At 49.0% G+C, this 19,290-nt stretch overlaps 1 protein-coding gene across 4 annotated transcripts in view; it reads right to left on the bottom strand.

Annotated features, from left to right (window-relative positions):
- The window catches only part of twz (BTB/POZ domain-containing protein twz), a 208,486-nt gene that overhangs the window by 63,723 nt on the left and 125,473 nt on the right, over window positions 1-19,290 (bottom strand). Inside the window, exon 1 of one of the 4 annotated variants that reach the window (XM_065425210.1) lies at window positions 8,813-9,469. The exons of the other annotated variants lie outside the window; for them this stretch is intronic. Coding sequence (XP_065281282.1) covers window positions 8,813-8,892 — 80 coding nt within the window. The 5' untranslated portion in view covers window positions 8,893-9,469. Of the gene's footprint in view, window positions 1-8,812; window positions 9,470-19,290 lie in introns of those variants that run through there. 4 annotated transcript variants of the gene reach the window in all.

Below are 19,290 nucleotides of genomic sequence, written 5' to 3'. Positions count from 1 at the left end.
TCGCAGCCGGCAGGGGGCTCCCCACGTCGGACACTTCGCGCGTTCGGCCGGGGCTGGAAATGACTGAAACGGGCTGCCCGGGGGCAGACAGAGATGCTCTCGGAGTGCCAGGCCAGCAGCGCCGGCGAACAAATAGCTCGAGGCGGCACTTGAGCCGTTTCCATGGAGACCCGCCAGGATGGGGCTCCGACGCCCGCGGGTTGAAAACCCCGACCGAGGAGGCATCCCGGCGGAGAAACCGCGCGGCCGCAGGCACCGCGTTCGCCGCTGTGCTGCGGCCAGACGCGGGGTTTGCCTCCACGGTTGTGTTTGCCGCGCCCCGGGGTGTCTTGACGACAACCACCCTGCGTGGCTCCGGCCAGGCCGCGCATTTCAATAAGGCCACCGCGCTGTACACCCACGCGGGAAGAAAAAAAAAAAGTCAAGCAACATTAAGTGGGCGACCGTCACGCAAAGCTTCATTTGTCAGCGCGCGCGCCAAACTCAGGTTTTTTTCTGGCTGCTGGTACTAATCGTAAGGCGTGACGTCAGCTTACCGCAGGAAACGGCGCAGATGAGATGCAAGACACTCAAAGAAAGTACAGGCATAAAGGAGAGCAAATAAATATAAGCGCATATTTATTTTCACCTGCTGCTGAAACGAGATAAAAAGGAATGGCTGGAGCGAAATTTGTGTTTGTGCAGTGATGCGTAGTCGAGTGGAAACATTTCTGATGAGTAGCCATAAAGGCGGCAAAGAACCGTGACTTCACCGGGAGTGCTGGAACATCCGAAAATAGTGGTCTGTAATACGGCCGCATAGCGTACGATTTCTCCGGTCGGAATCTGATCGCATTGAAAAGCTACGAAGTTGTGAGTTCCCTGCAATCATTGCCCGCTTTAAGTTGGTAAAGATGATGATAATGATGAATATACTGTTTTGTTTCGCAAGGGCCAATTATGACCAAAGAGCGCCAGGCCAAAGGCAATGATTTCAAAGTGAAGCGATAAATCACGAGCAATGTATATGACAGGGCTGTAAAGTGGCCTAAAAGACGGTCGATGTAAAGTGCGTGAGAGCGACATAAAATAAAGCTATGGCAATAACTATGAAGCGTGCCAAGGACACGAAAGATGCATTGTGGAATAATTAAAATGTACTAGAATTGGTCACAGGCTAAAAATTCCAAAAAGCACTACTACCGTAACAGAGCCCTTGAAGCGCAAGGACCTGAAGGCGTGCGCTATAAGGACAACTGTCACAGCCGCATCCTGTGGAGAGAGGATGCGCTATAGAAACTATTGGGCTATTAATATTCAAGACCACATCGTTGAAGAAGCCTAGGACAGCTTTGGCGTTAAAAAGGGGTTTGTTACGAAGAAACAGCGGGATGGAGAGGGAGACAATAGCGGTATGCAGGAGGAAAATGTTTCCTTCTTTCCCTTTCGGCTTCCCGACACTCCACGAGGACGTGTAGGTTCTTTAGAGGGTGTTGGTGTAGCACGGTGAGCCTCTCACCACATCAACCACAGGTTGGAGGCTCATTGCCAGTCAACAGAAAACTGTGAGTACCATATGTGTGTCCTATTCTGAGTCGACAGAATAGGACATGAGTTCTTCGTGATTTTGTAACGGAGGGCCAAAAACCTCTTTGGCTTAAACAAGTTGAGCTAATTATTTGTTTCATTGTCCCACAAGCGTTGCCAGTGGCTTCGCAGTTTCGTTCGCAAAAAAAAAAAAGGCTTGAGATCTGTCGTAGGAATAGCAGCGGTAGGATTAATAGCTTGCGATGTAATTGATGTGGCCATTTGGTCTGCCGTCATATTACCCTCGATGCATCTATGGTCAGAGACCCAGCATATTATCACATGTCTACGACATGAATAAATATTGCATAAGTAAGAGTAGAGCTCAATGAAAACAGGATTTTTGTGTTTCCTTAAGGACATTATTGCTTTTACAACACTGAACGAGTCCGTGAATATTATTGCGTTCTCTAGTTTTACTTTCTTCATGTGTATAACCGCAGACAGTACTGCATAGGCTTCTGCAGTAAAGATACTTGTATGGGGGTTCAATACACCTGATTCAGAGAAAGAGGGACCAACAGCCACGTAAGAGACGCCAGCATGCGACCTGGATGCATCAGTGTAGAATTCAGAACAAGAGTACTTCGATTGGAGTTCACGGAAACGCATTCGAATTTCGAGCTCTGGTGCATATTTTATAGTTCTTAAAAAGATATATCGCGTTCTATCAGCTGCCACTCCCAAGGCGGTAGTTGCTTGGCTGGAGGCGATAGACGATGTTCGAGAAGTGGGACGTCCATTTCTTCGCCCAGCTCCCTCACACGCAGTGAGAAAGGCTGTCTCACAGAGGGTCGATTGTGAGACAGCATACGAGATAGCATTAACTGTATTATAACAAGGGTGTTCGGGGTTGCAGTAAACATTTAGAAAGTATGTGAAGCTTGTGTATGCTCTTTGCAGATTAAGTGACCACTCATTTGATTCCACGTATAGGCTTTCAATAGGACTTGTTCTGAAGGCGGCAGTGGCTAGGCGGATACCTAGATGGTGTACGGAATCTAGCATCATCAACGCACTTGGCGTGGCAGAGTGATATGCCACGGCACCGTAATCCAGTCGTGATCGGATGAGGCTCCTGTAGAGGTTCATTAAACACTTTAGATCACTGCCGCATGTTGTGTATGATAAAATATTTAGTAGGTTCATTGTTCTCAAGCATTTCGCCTTGAGATATCTTATGTGTGGTATGAAAGTCAGTTTCGCACCAAGTATTACGCCTAAAAACTTCTGTTCTTTGTGCACAAGAATTTCCACTCCACACAGTCCCAAATTTGGATCTGGAACCATGCCTCTCTTTTTTGTGAAAAGAACACATGAACTTTTTGGGGGGTTAACTTTAAACCCATTTTCCTCTGCCCGCTTAGATATCTTGATCAAGCCCTGCTGTACTTGTCTCTTGCACACTGTAAGGTTACAGGATTTCAAGCCTATGTGTATGGCATCTACGTAGGCGGAATAAAATATAACTGGTGGTAATGAGGCGCGGATTGTGTTCATCTTAACGATAAAGAGTGTGCAGCTGAGCACACCTCCCTGAGGTACACCAGTTTCTTGTATATATTGACGCGACAATACATTGCCGATTTTTACGCGGAAGGTACGATTGGACAAATAGCTTTCTATTATGTCTAGTATTATTCCACGGATGCCCATTCCCGACAAGTCTCGCAAGATCCCGTAACGCCACGTTGTGTCGTACGCCTTCTCCATATCGAGGAATACCGATAAGAACAACTGTTTATGAACAAACGCCTCTCGGATATTTCCCTCAATGCGCACGAGATGATCAGTTGTGGACCAACCCTTTCTGAAGCCACACTGACTGGGATTTTGTTCATTTCAAGGAAATGTATCAGTCGCCGGTTAATCATTTTCTCAAACAGCTCACAAAAGCAACTCATGAGAGCTATCGGGCTGTAGGTAGCTTGCCGCCGACGAAGGATCTTTACCTTGTTTCAAAACGGGGACTACAATCGCTTTTTTCATGCAGGTGGGAGGTATCCGGCAGCCCAAATAGTATTGAATAGTTCAAGTAGTGTCAGATGTATATCAGTGTGTACGTTCTTAATCATGTCGTACATTATTGTATCAGGTGCCGGCGCTGAGCTCTTGCATGCGATCAAGGCAGCTGTCAGTTCGGCAATACTGAAAGAACGGTTATATGGTGCGTTTTGTAGGGTTTTACGCTCAAATGCCTTACATTCTTCTATTTGTATGTACTTCATGAAGGATTGTGAGCAGTGGATTGAGCATGACACACGCTCAAAGTGCTTCCCTAGGGAGTCTGCCTGCTCTTCTAAGGTATTCCCTTGTTCGTTCACCAGAGGTAACGCATTTATTTGCTGCCATTTTAGCCTCCTTACGCCATTCCAAACTTTCGCCTTCTGTGTGTAAGAACTTATACCTGAAAGGAACCTCACCCAGCTTTCTCTATTCGCCTGACGTCGTATCCGCCTTCCCTGCGATTTTATGTGTTTAAATTCAATTAGATTTTCTGTATTCGGCGACCTACGCAATATGCCCCATACCTTATTCTGCCTCTATCGCGCATCTCTACAGTTTTCATTCCACCAGGGAACACGTCTTTTAAGCGAACCACCATTCGTTTGCGGAATAAACTTTTCAGCAGCATCAATAATAAAAGCGGTAAAATATGCGACAACATCATCTATACTAATATTGTTTATAAAATCGGGCGATAAATGTGTTGATTCTTTAAAATGCTTCCAGTCAGCCGATGATAATTTCCAAATGGGAACACGGGGAGTTACCTTGTTGCGTTATTAAGTTTAAAATTATAGAGAAGTAGAGAAGTGGTCACTTCCAAAAGGATAATTGATCACATTCCATTCCAGATGAGGTAGAAGAGTAGTAGAGCCTATTGCTAGGTCTATCGATGAATATGAGTTGTGTTGGATGCTGTAATAGGTTGGCTCCTTCTTATTAAACAGGCAGGCACCAGATGATGCAAGAACGAAATTTTCAGTGAGTCGGCCTCTTGCGCTGCATCGCGCGTCTCCCCATAATGCGTTGTGGGCGTTAAAATCACCCACAAGTATGTAGGGTTCTGGGAGCTGATTTATGAGGTTACAGAAATCTGTTTTTTGGAGGCGATAGTTTGGGTGTATATATATGGAACAGACAGTTACCGACTTACTGAAAAGAATCCCTCTAACTGACACTGCCTCAAGGGGTATCTGTAAGGCTACGTGGCGACAAGCTACAGACTTGTCTGCAAGGATTGCTACACCGCCGCACGAGGTGTTAGCCTCGTCACGGTCCTTTCGGCAGATGGTGTACTCACGAAGAATGTTTGTGTGCGGTTTAGATGTCTCTTGAACACACGGCAACTTTGGATTATGTTTGTGTAGGAGTTCTCTAATAAGTTGGTAATGGTAAGTTGGTAAAGAGCGCTGGGCACTAAACCACCTCAAGTTTTCGGCGAGGCTCTCAAGAAGATTCACAAAATAAGCGCACACACGCACACGTGCACAAACAGGCACGGACGGTAGAACAGTCGCCGCGTTCTCGATCCATCACACAGGTAAGATTTTACTGGCGCACTTCAAGTAACGCAGCAGCCCTTTTGTGGCTTTGCACATAACAGACGCACGGAGGCACTTAGATGACGAAGCTTCCACAGATGAGAAGAAGTCTAGGGAAAGCATCGAATAAGTTCCTCGGAAAGCACTGACGAGCGTATAGCCAGCGTAGAATAAGAAACAAGACTCCCGCAAGGATTATGCACTGTCACGACTGCTATTCACGATTTACTCACCAGGAACGGAAAGAAACCTGCAAATGTGACATTTTGCACACGACTAGGCAAGCTGAACACGCGTCGTCTGCCAGGGCCCATAATGACAAACAGAAACAACCAGCGAAATTTGATCGACATTTCTGTACAGAAGGCAGACGTTTTAGACTCACGATTTCATGCAAAAAAACTCCGGTGTTGTGGTACAGTAGGATAATCAAATACACACGATTATGGTGCGGCAGTCGGGCCATATCGATACCTCGGTTGCGTGAATAAATGATCGCAAGAAATACATTCGAAAGCCGAAGGAGGAAGTAAAGAAAAAAAATATGCGAAAGGAAATGCATGCTGTCATGAACCGCAGGACATTTTGGGGTGATAATAGATGTGAATTAGTGCGGGGAACGTACAAGGGCGCCGCGGTACCCGGGTCTCGCACTTGCAACTATAGAGTAGTGCGTCTCAGACCAGTCACTAATTCTATAGCCTTGAAACTAAGCAGACGAGTCTTCGTAGCCCTTGGCTTTAGGCACGCATGACAGCGCAACAAATCAATTCAAGGACACGGGCGGGTGGCCTGCGTATCCATCGAACGGCCATGGGGCGGTCAGCAGTCTGAGAGGCATAGACTACGAGAAGCTATAGACTACGAAGAACGGTTGCGCTAAGCGGCGAAGCAAAGGGCGCAAGAGTTCCGTCTCGGTGCGTCATCGCTGCGGTGTGGATACTCGATGTATGCGCGAGAATTCTCACCCGCGGCACGAAGCTCGTGCTTGCTGAGCTCGCACTCTGCGTGCGATGCCTTTCCCCCCCCTCTTTTTTTTCTTCTTTTCTTTATCTTTGCTCTTTCCCTTTTTCCTCTCCTTTTCAAGCGAAAAAGGGGAGCCACGTCCCTTTTCAGGAGAAAACTGCTAGCTCGCTTCTGTTTCTATGTGGTGTTCATATAAGTTTACGTGAATAATAATAATAATAATAATAATAATAATAATAATAATAATAATAATAATAATAATAATGATAACAGAAAATAACACTGGAGGGATTGAAACAATACGGATGTCAAGTATCACCACGAAATATCTAAATGTAGCCTTTGAAACCAGAAGTAAAATTCCGAAAGGATTTACTGGAGAACTATAATACAAGCCAAGCGTATACATTATGAATGTACAGGACGGCTAAAGAAAACGCACCTTTTTTTCAAGTGTTTTTTGTTTTTGGCACCTAAAGAAAGCGATTTTATTTTTTTTTTTCCAGGCAGGATATGGGCACTGGAAGGCAAGATCGTATAGGAAAACGTTTGATGATGTAGGTGCCATCTGCCGCTTCTGCAAGCCAGGAAAACGATGGAACATATTTTAATAAAATGTATTTCTTTTTTTTAAATTAAAACATTGGCTTTTACGTGCCAAGACCACGATCTGATTATGAGGCACGCCGTATAGTGGAGGACTCCGGATTGATTTGACCATCTGAATTCTTTTAACGTGCACTCAATGCACTGCACGTTATGCGTTAAATGCAATGCACGTTAAAGCAAGCAGTGCGCCCCTTTATAAGTCGACGGCGCTCTGCGAGCGCGTTTAAATTTTCGATGGCAAAGGAGCGGCCTCCGTTCAATCAATCAATCAATAAATAAATCAATCAGGCCCTGCGTTGGCGATGCGAAAAGCTGTAATAACGAGCTCCTTGAGGACGCATGACAGGGAAACCACGAGCACAAGGGTGTCGGTTAACCTGACTATCCTTATAATCATGCCTTCACATAGGCTCATTCTTTTTCCCGCTTACTAAATCCAGAAATTGTGTTCCGTCTCAGAACCAAGTGTCATTCAGAACCTGTTCGCCAGAACGAGCTATCCCCTCTCTGTTCCTTTAAATATAAAAGACTGATCTTTATCTCTCTTAGTCACGGGCCGAGATCTCGTTCAGGAGCGGATCCGTTTATAGCGGCCACGTGGCGTTTGTTCCTCAATATAAATTTCGAAGTCGGTCTGTGGACGAGACCTGAAAGCTTTGCACGGCAGCCTACCAGCAGGTTATGGGGAAAACGCAAGAAGGGGCACCGAAGAACGCTGTTACAAGACCATTTTTCCCATTAGACCCCATTCAAGTAGAACAGACTGAAAAAAAAAAACATATCCAAAAACGACTTAAGATAATATAGGTATTATATATGCTTTTGTATGATCATGTAGAATTTTTATATACTAAGTATTTTTATTTCTAGCTTTTTTTTTTACGTTGCCGACGCGACAGCCCTATTCGGCGAAATTTGCCAGAAGCAAATCAGGGTTGATTCTCCCAAAAATTTAATGCCCCATCTGCCCCAGTTTGGAGCAGGGGTCAACACGTGCGCTGCCCCCCCCCCCCTCCCTCCTGGGGGCACCTGATCACGGTTACCCGAGCACCAGGTGCCTGTTTCCAGGTGCACTTGACCTGCCTACGCTGCGCAACTACCCGAGTCCCGGGTGAACACTCGAACGAATTGCGACACACTGGGGAAATTCGAGCGCGTCAGGCTGTTCAGAGCGAAGTTGCTCCGCTGGCGTCTCTAGCAAGCTACGAAGCTTGGGAACAATATAAAAGGACCCCACGAAACGTGAAGCACGTTTACCACAAACCGCTTGGACATTTATGACCATAAAAGGGGGTTGGCGTCATCGTTCTATTTATTTTCTTTTACCGGGCAGGCGGGTGGGAGAGGGTATTCTGTGTCGGCACTCGCGAAGCAGCTCCCAGCCGAGGACGAGGCCTAGCGAAAATAGGCTCAAGCACTTCAGTCGAAACACGTGTCGTCGTCCGAGAGGTCGCATACAAAGAGTGGTTCGATCGGGCGCCCGCACGTACGCAGGCAAAATATTGCGGGAGACACACCCGGAGGATACGGTAGCCGCGCAAGAGCAAGCTTCGGAATGCACCGGGCAGGACTCGGCGTGCGTGCGAGCCTTGAAGCCGCGAATCCAGATTTACAGAGGCAAACAAGCACGGTTGTATACATAAACGCAAATGCCGCCTTTCGGCGGCTCTGACATGCATTAGGGCGGATCGCTCGTCGATAAAATTGCGTGGAGGTCCGAGAGAGAAAAGAAAAGACGCTTATCGGACACGATCCACGCCTCAATGTCGCCAGCTCTGCGCGGATCCGAATAACCTTCCGGTTCTGATAAGACGCGGCGGCGTCGCTCGGCATGATCGGATTATCCGGGCGCAGCACGGCTGGCCCTCTTGGCAGTTAACGACAGGCCGAGCAGAGGCGCCGACTCTTTTGGATCCCACGGGTAAGCGCGCACGCCGGCCAAAAAAGCGGCCAGACGTACCGTATACATACTCAGCACATGAGCGCGCAAAGACCTAACGAAAAAGAACCGCGAGCGAGCCCCGAATGCCACTTCTTCGAATCGAGGCCCGGAAAAGCCGAGGCCGCCAGCACACGAGGCAGGCGACCAGAATCGAGACAGAACGACCGGGTGTCCCGCTTACCTGTACCAGTTGGATGATGAGGACATGGCGTCTTCGCAACTGCACCACGCTGCAGCGCTGTCGGTGCGTTCGGTGGCCATGTCGCGCTCGCACCAGCCACACTACTCGGGTCGCGGACAGCGGACGAATAAAGATGAAAAAGATGCTGCCTTTCCTCCCCCGCAGAGGCGCTCCCTTCGCGAAAGCGAAGAAAGCCGCGCCGCAGGGCGCGCGGCACGACGGAACCTCTCCCATAATGCGCCGGAACATGCCGGACAAGGGAGACACTTGTTCGCATGCCCGAAAGTCGCATTGCACTCTTTTAGGGCAACGATTTCCAGTGAAACGTCCTTTTTGCTTCTGGCGGTGTCTCCGAGCGTGGCCGGGACTAATAGGCGATACTCCCTCCGCTTTGTAGGCCAAGCTTGCGCCGTCTCCCGATGGCCAATTTGGTCATTGGTTGCCACCTGGCTTTGGTGGTCGGCGTAGAAAGCAGCAGCAGGGCGCCATCGCCGCGGGCCATACACGTGCACGGATGGATGCCGGGAGCTGACTCTCGTCGGGGGACATTTTCAACAGCTATCCTTGCAGGGGGCCGTCAGCAAAATGAACTTCGTTAATAGAAAGGCCAGGCGCCGAGAAGTGTCAACCTCGCTAGAGTTCCGAGCGTAGCCTGCCACGTACGATGTGCAACTCAAGCCACCGTACAATACCTTGCAAAGTGGCGGTCAGGGGGGGGGGGGGGGTGCATGTTTCTGTACGTCGAGAGTAAGTAAAGGCTAAGAAAGGTATCAGGTTTCATCGAACTTTGAACTCATTTGATGCGACAGCATTTAACAGCCATCCCGCCGCACCGCTACCACTCTAACGCTTTTAACTTGGTGCAGCAATGCTGCAATCCCAAGCAAAGTCCCCCAACTGCATACAGCAAAGATGACGGCGACATTGCGAAGACACTTCGTTGCCCGACATACAAGGCAGCAAAGAGGCGTTTTTGTTAGACGAACGACAAGTATGACTGCTGCGCTGAAAGTCGCGTTGCGAGCCCCCTGTAGCGTTAAACATATGTTACGTGGGCGTATGCACACAATGTCGTCTTTGTCCGCTGTACTATATTGCCTGCTGTGACCATCACTGCATTGTACATGCACTTACGGCAACACCAGCTCTCGATCAAGACGGTGAATTGGGCCAGCTGATTAGGATTCATCGTAAAGTTCGTAACAGCGCAACACAAGACACGGACAAAAGGAAGGTAAAAAACGATAACACGCCACTCTCGAGTCTGCGTCCGTATCCCAACTAAACACTGCCGCACGAGTTCTTTGCCCGATGCTGGGCAAAGATTTATTTGAATTCGCCATATGGTGAAAGTGAAGCTCAGGAAGAGGCGGTTGGCGAGACAAGGCCTGACAAAATCTACGACACCGAAAAGGGGGGATGGATCGACACCGCGATACAACTTTAGAGCTCTTAGCTGCTGTCACGAAAAACGTTTTGCACACTGCCGCGTTTATACGGGCCCTGGTAGCACTGCTTACCGCAGCAATCAGCAGTGGGCTCAACTCGCGTATTTGAGAGGTTTGGTGGGACTCTAATGAAAACCCTGACCTACCAAGATAGTTCAGTCATTTACGGCGTCGAAATCCGCGGGGACCAACTTTCAAAACGTACTTAGCGCTAGTACATAAACTTGAAAGACGCGCTGTGCCAGTAATTACATTTTCACCATATGGAAGTGAAGCTGATGCCCTGCTAAATGGCCTTAGAATAATTTTGCTGGTATTCACAAGTGACTATAAAATTTATTCGTTGGTTCACACCATTAGAAATCGTAACTTTCCTTTCTCAATCGGTATATCATATTTGCCTAATCGCAACACCAGGCACGCATCAGACGGAAATTTTATCTGACTAGATGTCACAACGTATACTGTGAAGGAGTGTGCCTCATAATAAGATCGTGGTTTTGGCACGTAAAACTCCAGAATTTTTTAAAAAGTTGAAATGCCATTGAATTGGTGGGCCGTAAAACGCGGAATAAAACATACTGAAATAAAGGCTTCCACCAATTTCAGTTGACTGTCATGTAAATTGCACTAGCTTGCTCAAAAATTTGGCTTATGAGCCACATTTAGTTCTGGTTTAGGATTTTCTCTCATATATGCACAATAAAAATATGTAATTTATAATTGTAAGAATACCTCGAGTGTGTGGTGCTCTTTCACATCCAACTTATATGCGAATGGTTTGTTTTCATGAGTGAAAAAAAGAATGCATCATGTGCATAGGTAGTCATATGAGTGGGCAAAGCTCAATGGGCAATACGCATATATTACCTGTAACCTATCTTCATTGGACCAACCACTATAGCCACAAAGGCTATCGGTGCAATTATCACGCGTCCTTCTCACCTGCATAACTCAATAAAGATGCCTGTCTGCATCTTAAGATGAGGAGCAGTCGGCGCCACCGTCAGCTACCGGCGGAGTTCGACACGTACACATTTAGTATACGCGCCCGAAATGACGAGAGCTCGCGTGCGCGCGTATGATACGCGCGCGAGGTCCGTGCTACGCGCATGCGCAGAACAAGCAGTCCATCGCCTAAGAAGGCGTGCGGCGAGCGTCACCACAATGAAAGCCCACTTGGCTCACATGCGGAGAGGAGAAAGTCACTCGGCAAAGAGCGCGAAGCCGCGAATAATTCCCTCTCACCTAAGGTCCACCAGCCCCCCGCCGCTTTTGAAGTGGCATCGTTTTCGAATCGACACCTAGTTCTCAAACCAACGCCTCCGTTCGCACGTCGGCTGATGAAGATGGAGAAAGAGCCAACCCGAGCGTAATTGGCCGCGTTGAGTTCTTAATGCCTTATGGGCAGTTTCATCGGCCGCATGCGCCGAAGCTCGACCGCCGGGAATTCATTAATCTCCGGAACCAGTTCAAAAGCAAACGGGCCAGCGATCAGCGGGAACACGCCCGCGAAAGGATCGCGGCCTGCAGGTTCCGCTTCGCGCAGTCACGCTCGAGATCGTATTCATGGGAGTGCACGCAGACACCATCCGCTTCCCGCGTGGGTTTTAATGCGCTCATTGCGTCTGCTATACGCCCCGGCGTTGAGCACGGCCCGGCCCGTGCCGGACCCCCGACGCATCTCTTTTCCGTTCACACAGCATGCAACAAAGCCCTATCGGTGGTTGCAGCTCGTACGATGTGCACTGTTGTTGTAACGAGCGGCAGTGAAAAGATTATGTCGGTACGGAAAGGGGGATGGGGGGGGGGGGAGCACGTGTTTTCGACTAAACATGCGCCAGGACCATTGTCTTTCACCCAGCAATGGCTTCCGCGTAAGGACGCATACATTAAATATCCACGCGCGCGCAGTTAGTTACACTTTAGTTGAAGCCTTGCATAGAATCCGAGTCGTTCTTGCACTGCCTACAGCCTACAATGTCATATGCAGGGACGTCGAATGAACGAGTAGGTGGTCCGGCTTTGCACTTTCCAGTCATCAGCACGGAGGGCATTTTTATCGTTCCGCTAACAATAAATATACGTGTCCCTGCACGTGTCTAACACTTGGTCGCGCGAGCTTATTCTAAAGAAACACAAATCGCTTAGAGAACGCTGAACGTATCTCGACACGCACAGCTTCCGGAAACGTATACGGTGGCAAACTCGTTTACACCAGCGCGCGAAGATAGACCAGCAAATGCTGACAGATCGGCGCTGGAATAACTAGTCAAATACAGCCGCACCTGCTTTATTCAGTCATTGCCCCGAACCGTAGGAGACGGTCAAACGACATAATTGCTTATACCGGGATCACGATCGGCGTGGAATTGCCCCTATTCTTTCTCCCCTTATCTCCCCTCGAGCAGCTGCGGGAGGCGGGCCGTTCTGCTTGTCCCTGCTATCGCGCGCGTACAATGCACCCCACCGGAGCCGGCCGTGAAACCACGCGCGCATCGCGCCCGCTTTGACCAGCATCTGCCGACAAAACGGCGACGGCAGAGGAGCGCGCGGGAGCTTCTAGGTCAAGGGAAGAGCCGACACGACGCGCGGCGGCCTTTTGCACACTTGCCTCGGACGAATGAGATCCTGGCATCGCGAGGCTACAACGGGCGCGATAAGCCGCGTGGCGCTCATCTCGGTCCCTCGGGCTCGCGAGTCCCCACGATGACGATGGCGCACGAATGGAGAGGCAGCGAGGCGCTCAAAAGAACGCCGACTGCCTATCTGCGAAAAAAGGGCCTGGCTTCAGGGTTCCTATATATATACTGGATGCTTCTCTCCCCTTCTCCGCGCGACTGCAACGCACGCCACGCACGTGCAGAGAGCGCGGTCCTTTGTTTCGGATTCTATGCAGGCGCTGCTGCTGTCCGACGACTCGCAGAATGCATCTGCGTCCGTTAATTTTTTGTACCAGCCAAACCTTTTCTCAGTTCGGTACGTCTAGAAGCTGCCGAGATTCCCCCCTCACCACCCCCCCCCCCCCTCCAAGCACACGGACATGACCTGAAGGTAAAACGGCGCATTTCTCTCTCTCTCTCTTTCTGGTATACTTCGTTCGGTGATGAATGCGTAACGAGCCCTTCCTACTCTCGCGTTGTAGTTGGCGATCGCGGTCATTATGAACACGGCGCGTGAGTGACCAGAGTATCCACGCCCTTCTGACTAAACAACTCAATGCAACGAAGTAAGACGAGGAGGTTGCGAAGAGAACGAGAACATGCAAGCCAGCACTCGTAAGTAAGCGTTTTGCCAGCTGCGTTCAGGAAGGTTGCGGGCCGCATAATAGAGTAATCCGGTCTGTAATGAGGATTTGAATAGATTGAATGGTGTCATGCGCAGAAGAAGGGGCTGGGCTTGCGGGTAAAGGCAAAGAGATTTCACTCTTTTGATTGGGCGTCACAAAGATTGCCCAGCGTGGCTAGACGGTACAGGAAAGCAAGTTGCAGTGCGTATAAGTTGCTAATGTCTTGTAACAAGTCCTGTTACACCAATCGCTCTGGCTATCTGGCCGGCGACGACGAAATAGTTTTTTTTTTTTCTCAGCCGCTTAAGTTACGCTCAAGCGAACCTTCGCATACACGCGTATCGTGTACGATCGCAGGGCACAAATCTCGCATTAGGTTGCGGCTGCTGTTTTATTATTGTCACGTGCGGCTTCTGCGACACGAGCTGAGCGGCCGCTGTGGACGAACCGATAGGGCCAATTCCTTATCGGCACTTGTGCAACCACTGTCTCCTTAAAGAGAGCGAGCCAATCAATTCCAGATGCGTGACTGAAATCTGGATCGAGCGCGCCATGCACGACCTCCGTTGGGCATCAATCCATTTCGGGAATTAGCGAAGAAAGAAAAAAAAAAACGTACAGCCTGTTCTGTGCGTCTCTAGAGGCGCATTGCTCTCTGTCCCAGCTCGATGAGTGATTGGGTAGGCGGGAATAAATCGAGACGGAATCGTCGGCTCCATGCCCGTGGCACCAGGCATTCGCGAGTTGCCGGTTCTCGCCTGCGCCAGCGATCAGAGCCTCGCCGGACTTCTTGGCGTGCTCGCTTTTCTTTTTCAAAAGGTCACATACTTTTCATCTTACTACGCCTAACGCATTGGCGATTAGCGAGAACCAGGAGACGGTCAGTGCGCAGGGCTGATGCATACCGATTTGTCCAGGCTCCTTTCGTACTTTGAAATGGCGGCCCGCCAGGCAATGCGAAGCTGATCGATGTCCACGAGGAGGTCCGATCGTATCGGAGGAACAAGCCCAGTTGCAGCGGACTCGTGTACGCGGGACCATGAAAGAGTTGAGGTCCGGAGAGCCGAAGCAAAGCATTGCCACACGTGGAACCACGCTATAGCCGTCCTGGCAAAAAGGAATAGGTTTAACCGCGGTGATTCTCCTTCGTATATTTCATTGAGCAAAATAAAGATGCGCTTGAATTTGCCGCATCAAATGGACCCAGTTCGCCTAATAGCATTTAGCCCTCGATAAAAAAAGCGTTTCAGCGCAGCTCGACTTACAAATCAGTATGTAAAACTGTATTTAAGGGTATTCTAGACTTCAACTATATATAGTGCGATGGCTACGTTCAGCAAGCACTCATCTGAAGCCGGTGCGGTGTTCAAGTTGGGCAACACGTAAAACGCAAAACAGAGAATGCGCCTGCGTGGTTTGATACCCCCCCACATACAAACAGTATGAAATAAGTTCACTTGCATCTGTACCAAGAGAATCTGTTCGTTTCATCTTCCATAATTACAGTGGCAGTTTTTCACCGATAGAGGCACTGCGGTCCCTGAATTAACCTTCGAACACCCTTGCGGTGTTATCCCATTGAGTTTCCTATGCTCCTGCACGTCACCAACTCCGGCTTTTACGACTGTAGTCATATCACATTGGCTAAAGAAAATTGTACTGGTAGTTCACATGCTTTGAACCTAATGCCTTTTCTTTTGTTGCTCATACTAACACGTTCAAACAGATTTTCGTTTTTGCGCGTACAACGCTGCAATTAATTGACCTATAGTGATCGTTCCCTAACATTAAATTAATTTTTAGTGGCCATAGAAAATTACTTTTCGAATAGGCAATTTACCTATATTTTTGTCTGTCTGCTTGTGTTCACTTGCCTATGTTAAATGCTTCAAATTGTTTGCGTGTGTTTGCCTTCTTTATGCTAATTTACTGTTCCTAATCCTGCTATAGCCCCATTATAGGGGTCAAACAGGGCTCAATGTTCTACAATAAGTTCTGAACCCCTACTCATTAAAGATATATTTTTTAAATCGTTTAAAAGGCTGAAAACATATTGCATTCCCGGCTTCTTCATGATAACGTCGGCGGCGAGGCTAAACCAGTCATCATTCCGGGCCCGTGAAGCAGGAAATTCAGCTCAAGCAACAAATCCTGACAAGCCATGCATCGCGCCTTTTCAGAGTCGTTTTAACAGAAGCGCGACAGAATTGGATGACAACAGCCACAGGTAGGGCAAGCGACAGCCGGGAGCTGCTATACGTATATTATCATCGAGACCACCGACGGAAGATAGCGCAACAGTGAGCTTGCGCCGCTGCGCCCTGCCAGTCTCTCGCTGCCCCTAGCCGGAGTGCAGCCTATATACACGGCTGCAATTAGCGGCAGCCATGCGTTCGAGACGCGGCCATTGGCTGTGGCACCATAAATCAAAAGAGGAGGGGGGTCAGTATCGCACGCTCACGCCATCCATCGGGTCGAGTGCCCTGGCCCATTTCACGCACGCCCCATCCATTCAAGGGGAAGATGGGAAAGGTGGCCGTCGTGACGCCGCCGGGCTCCTGGCGGGCCGAGACGCGCGCGACCAGCCGGGGCTCGCAGCAACCGCGTTCAGGGACGCCACAAGGCGCAGGTGGCGGCGCCCGCAGCGCGCGATGTTTGGCATGGTGGTGCCGGGGCATTTGAGAGCCAGTTCGTTGCAGACAAGGAACAGGAGAAACAGCGATGTACAATGCTGTTTCAGCACGCGGTCATTTCGAGCTTCACGACACTCGGCTAGGTGGTAGCACGGAAATGAATTACGCGACCACCATTCCAGGCGTACGTGATAAAGAGGTCCCCGGCACGAATTCTCACGAGCATTCTTTTTGGCCCTTTGTGCGCCGCCGCAACGATATGAGGCCACCGCGTTTCGGGTGGCACCCGAGCCTCGACTCTCGCTGGCTGTGCTGTTCGGAGACGGCGGCGCGTCATTGCACACTGAGCCGCCAGCATGACTGATCGCTCCCTTGGTAATCACGAGCGAACATTCGCCTCGAGTGGTCTGCAAGGTGAAAATGGCCAAGATATCTCTGAAGGCAAACGAGTACTTTCGCAGCAGATAGGTCGTTCTGTGTGTCCGCGTCCGGTCGCATACCAGAAGCTCCCGGCTCTGACGTCAGTGGAAACAATATGAACTAGCGTGGCTTCCGTCTTTAGACGCGCATGTTTTTGTAACACATAAGGTGCCACATGTTTGTCTTCTTTTGGGCTTGCCCTGTACTTCTGGTCCGAAATGGCAACACAAGCCCCCTGTTGTAAGTTGGCGAACCTACCAGCGTTAACTGCAACGGCTTGCAGCGACGAACTCTCGGGCATGACGCACCGCATGACACTTTCGCCTCGCATTCCCGCAACGCTGACAATCGGAAAGGGAGAGGTCGGAGAGAGCCGCCCAGAGCGACGCGAAGAGCACCCGCACCGCGGCAGGCCGCCTCCCCGCGCTGTCAGCGGACGCCGCAGAAGCACACCGCAATGAAAGGATCGCAGCCGCAAATGAGTCTCGTTTCTCTGATTGCTGAGGCACGTTTCGCTCGGAGCGTCGGCCGGTGAGAAGGAAGGGCGGATGCCGCCTGGGTCTTTGAAGAGCGGCGGCGCCACCACTTCGGCGTATACATAAACGAAGGAAGAGACTTATACTCGAGCACCCACCAAGGCAATCCGAAAATAAAGGGAAATCGCAGTGCTGCAATAATGAAACACAGCACTGTGGGGCCACAGTAAGTACTAGGTGGTGCATGGAATCTGGGAAGGAGCAACGGTGCCAGCGCTAGCGTTCGCAAGTGTGCCATTCTATGCTTAAAATCGGGTATCTTGTCGGGGTTTGAAATTAACCAAAGATCGGTCGGCCGGTTGATTTTGGGAGCCCTCGATAAAACCACAAATGAGGCAGTGCACTGTGACATGGGTTGGCCCTCTTTTGAAGTCAGAGAAGCGCAGGGCAAAATTAATTTTGAAGAAAGACTCAGGATCATGGGTGAAAAAGGAAATGGGCAGCTAAAGTGCACAGGTATATACCGGGTGTCCCAGCTAACTTGAACCAAGGGTTTAAAAATGAAATATTGGGGTCAGGAGAGTGAAACTACCTGCATATTGGTGACAGGCATTTGGCGCACCACAGGAAATTTTTTGTATCGCAATTACTTAACTAGTAATTAAGATAATTTTTTTAAAATTTTTAATATTGACTTTAGACACTAAGTGTGATTCGCAAAGTTGGAGAGCACTTTCAGAAACCCCCATTCCATTATTCGCCATAAAGAAAACCTTACGTGTACCTCTTTTTTCGAGCTCGAAAGAAAGCCCGCGAAATACAAAAAAAACCACGTGACGAGCGCATTTGCGCGCCGCGATCGTGCTGCTCTCAACCGTGCTTTCAGTGAACTTTCAGTGCTTTCAGTCTTTATCGCGACTGCAAAGCGCAGCGCACTCGCTGCAATTTACACCGTCACGCGCGAACTGGCTGACACGGCCGAAGAAACCACCACCAAGATATCGGCCTGCCTCTGAAACGGGGCCGCCGAATGAATACCGGAGCTGATTTCGTTCACTGAAAGCACGGTTGAGAGCAGCACGATCGCGGCGCGCGAATGCGCTCGTCACGTGGTTTTTTTTGTATTTCGCGGGCTTTCTTTCGAGCTCGAAAAAAGAGGTACACGTAAGGTTTTCTTTATGGCGAATAATGGAATGGGGGTTTCTGAAAGTGCTCTCCAACTTTGCGAATCACACTTAGTGTCTAAAGTCAATATTAAAAATTTTAAAAAAATTATCTTAATTACTAGTTAAGTAATTGCAATACAAAAAATTTCCTGTGGTGCGCCAAATGCCTGTCACCAATATGCAGGTAGTTTCACTCTCCTGACCCCAATATTTCATTTTTAAACCCTTGGTTCAAGTTAGCTGGGACACCCGGTATACTTGTAAAGCGTGGATACAGAATGGAGGAAGAGGTCAAGAAAGTTGGCACCCAAATACAAGGTAATTGAAACCGTAAGTATAGACAACCAGGAGTAATCAGAAATTAATTGAGAGAAACAGAGACAGTTAACTGTCTGCAAGGAATGGAAACAACAAGACCATGGAAATTTACAAGAATGAGAAGAAAGAAATTAGAAGGAAAAATCTGTACGATAACACAAAGGGCAGTGCCTTGCTGTTTGAGGCTCGAGCCGGTTGCCTAAGGACGAAAACATACCGTAGCAAATATTCGGAACAGCAAAAAATCCGAAGACCACTCAGCACATCCTAGTGGAATGCGAAGGGATTCATTCACCCAGTGAGAACCGCAGGTAACGTACACCTTCCAGAAGCGCTTGGGTTTAAAGTGGACGGAAGCGTCAACCGGTCAGCAGTCGAGATAAGCAAGAGATGTTTAAAGTATTGGGGGAAAAAAAGCAGGGAATAGATGGTTACGACCGGATCTCTTGCAGTCGTAGCTAGCGGTACAAGGTAGATATGAAGGGGGAGAAAAACTGAGGAATTGTATATAAAAATGCTAGATAAAAAAAAAATTATGCAGATCCCACGCACTGTGGGAATCGATGTAAGCGAAGCATTCCGTGCTGGATGCTTTCATTGACGATAATTAGCGATGATGTTGACGGCTAAAGCTTAATTTCTTCAACATTTAGGCTAACACGAGTGTGGTGTGATGTTAAACGTTACCTTGCGTGCACCGCTGCTGTTTGTCTGCGTAGTACACAGAA

Source organism: Dermacentor albipictus, chromosome 1, assembly GCF_038994185.2.
Source record: "Dermacentor albipictus isolate Rhodes 1998 colony chromosome 1, USDA_Dalb.pri_finalv2, whole genome shotgun sequence".
In the NCBI taxonomy this organism is placed as follows: domain Eukaryota; kingdom Metazoa; phylum Arthropoda; class Arachnida; order Ixodida; family Ixodidae; genus Dermacentor; species Dermacentor albipictus.
This window is presented reverse-complemented; position numbering and strand designations above follow the sequence as displayed.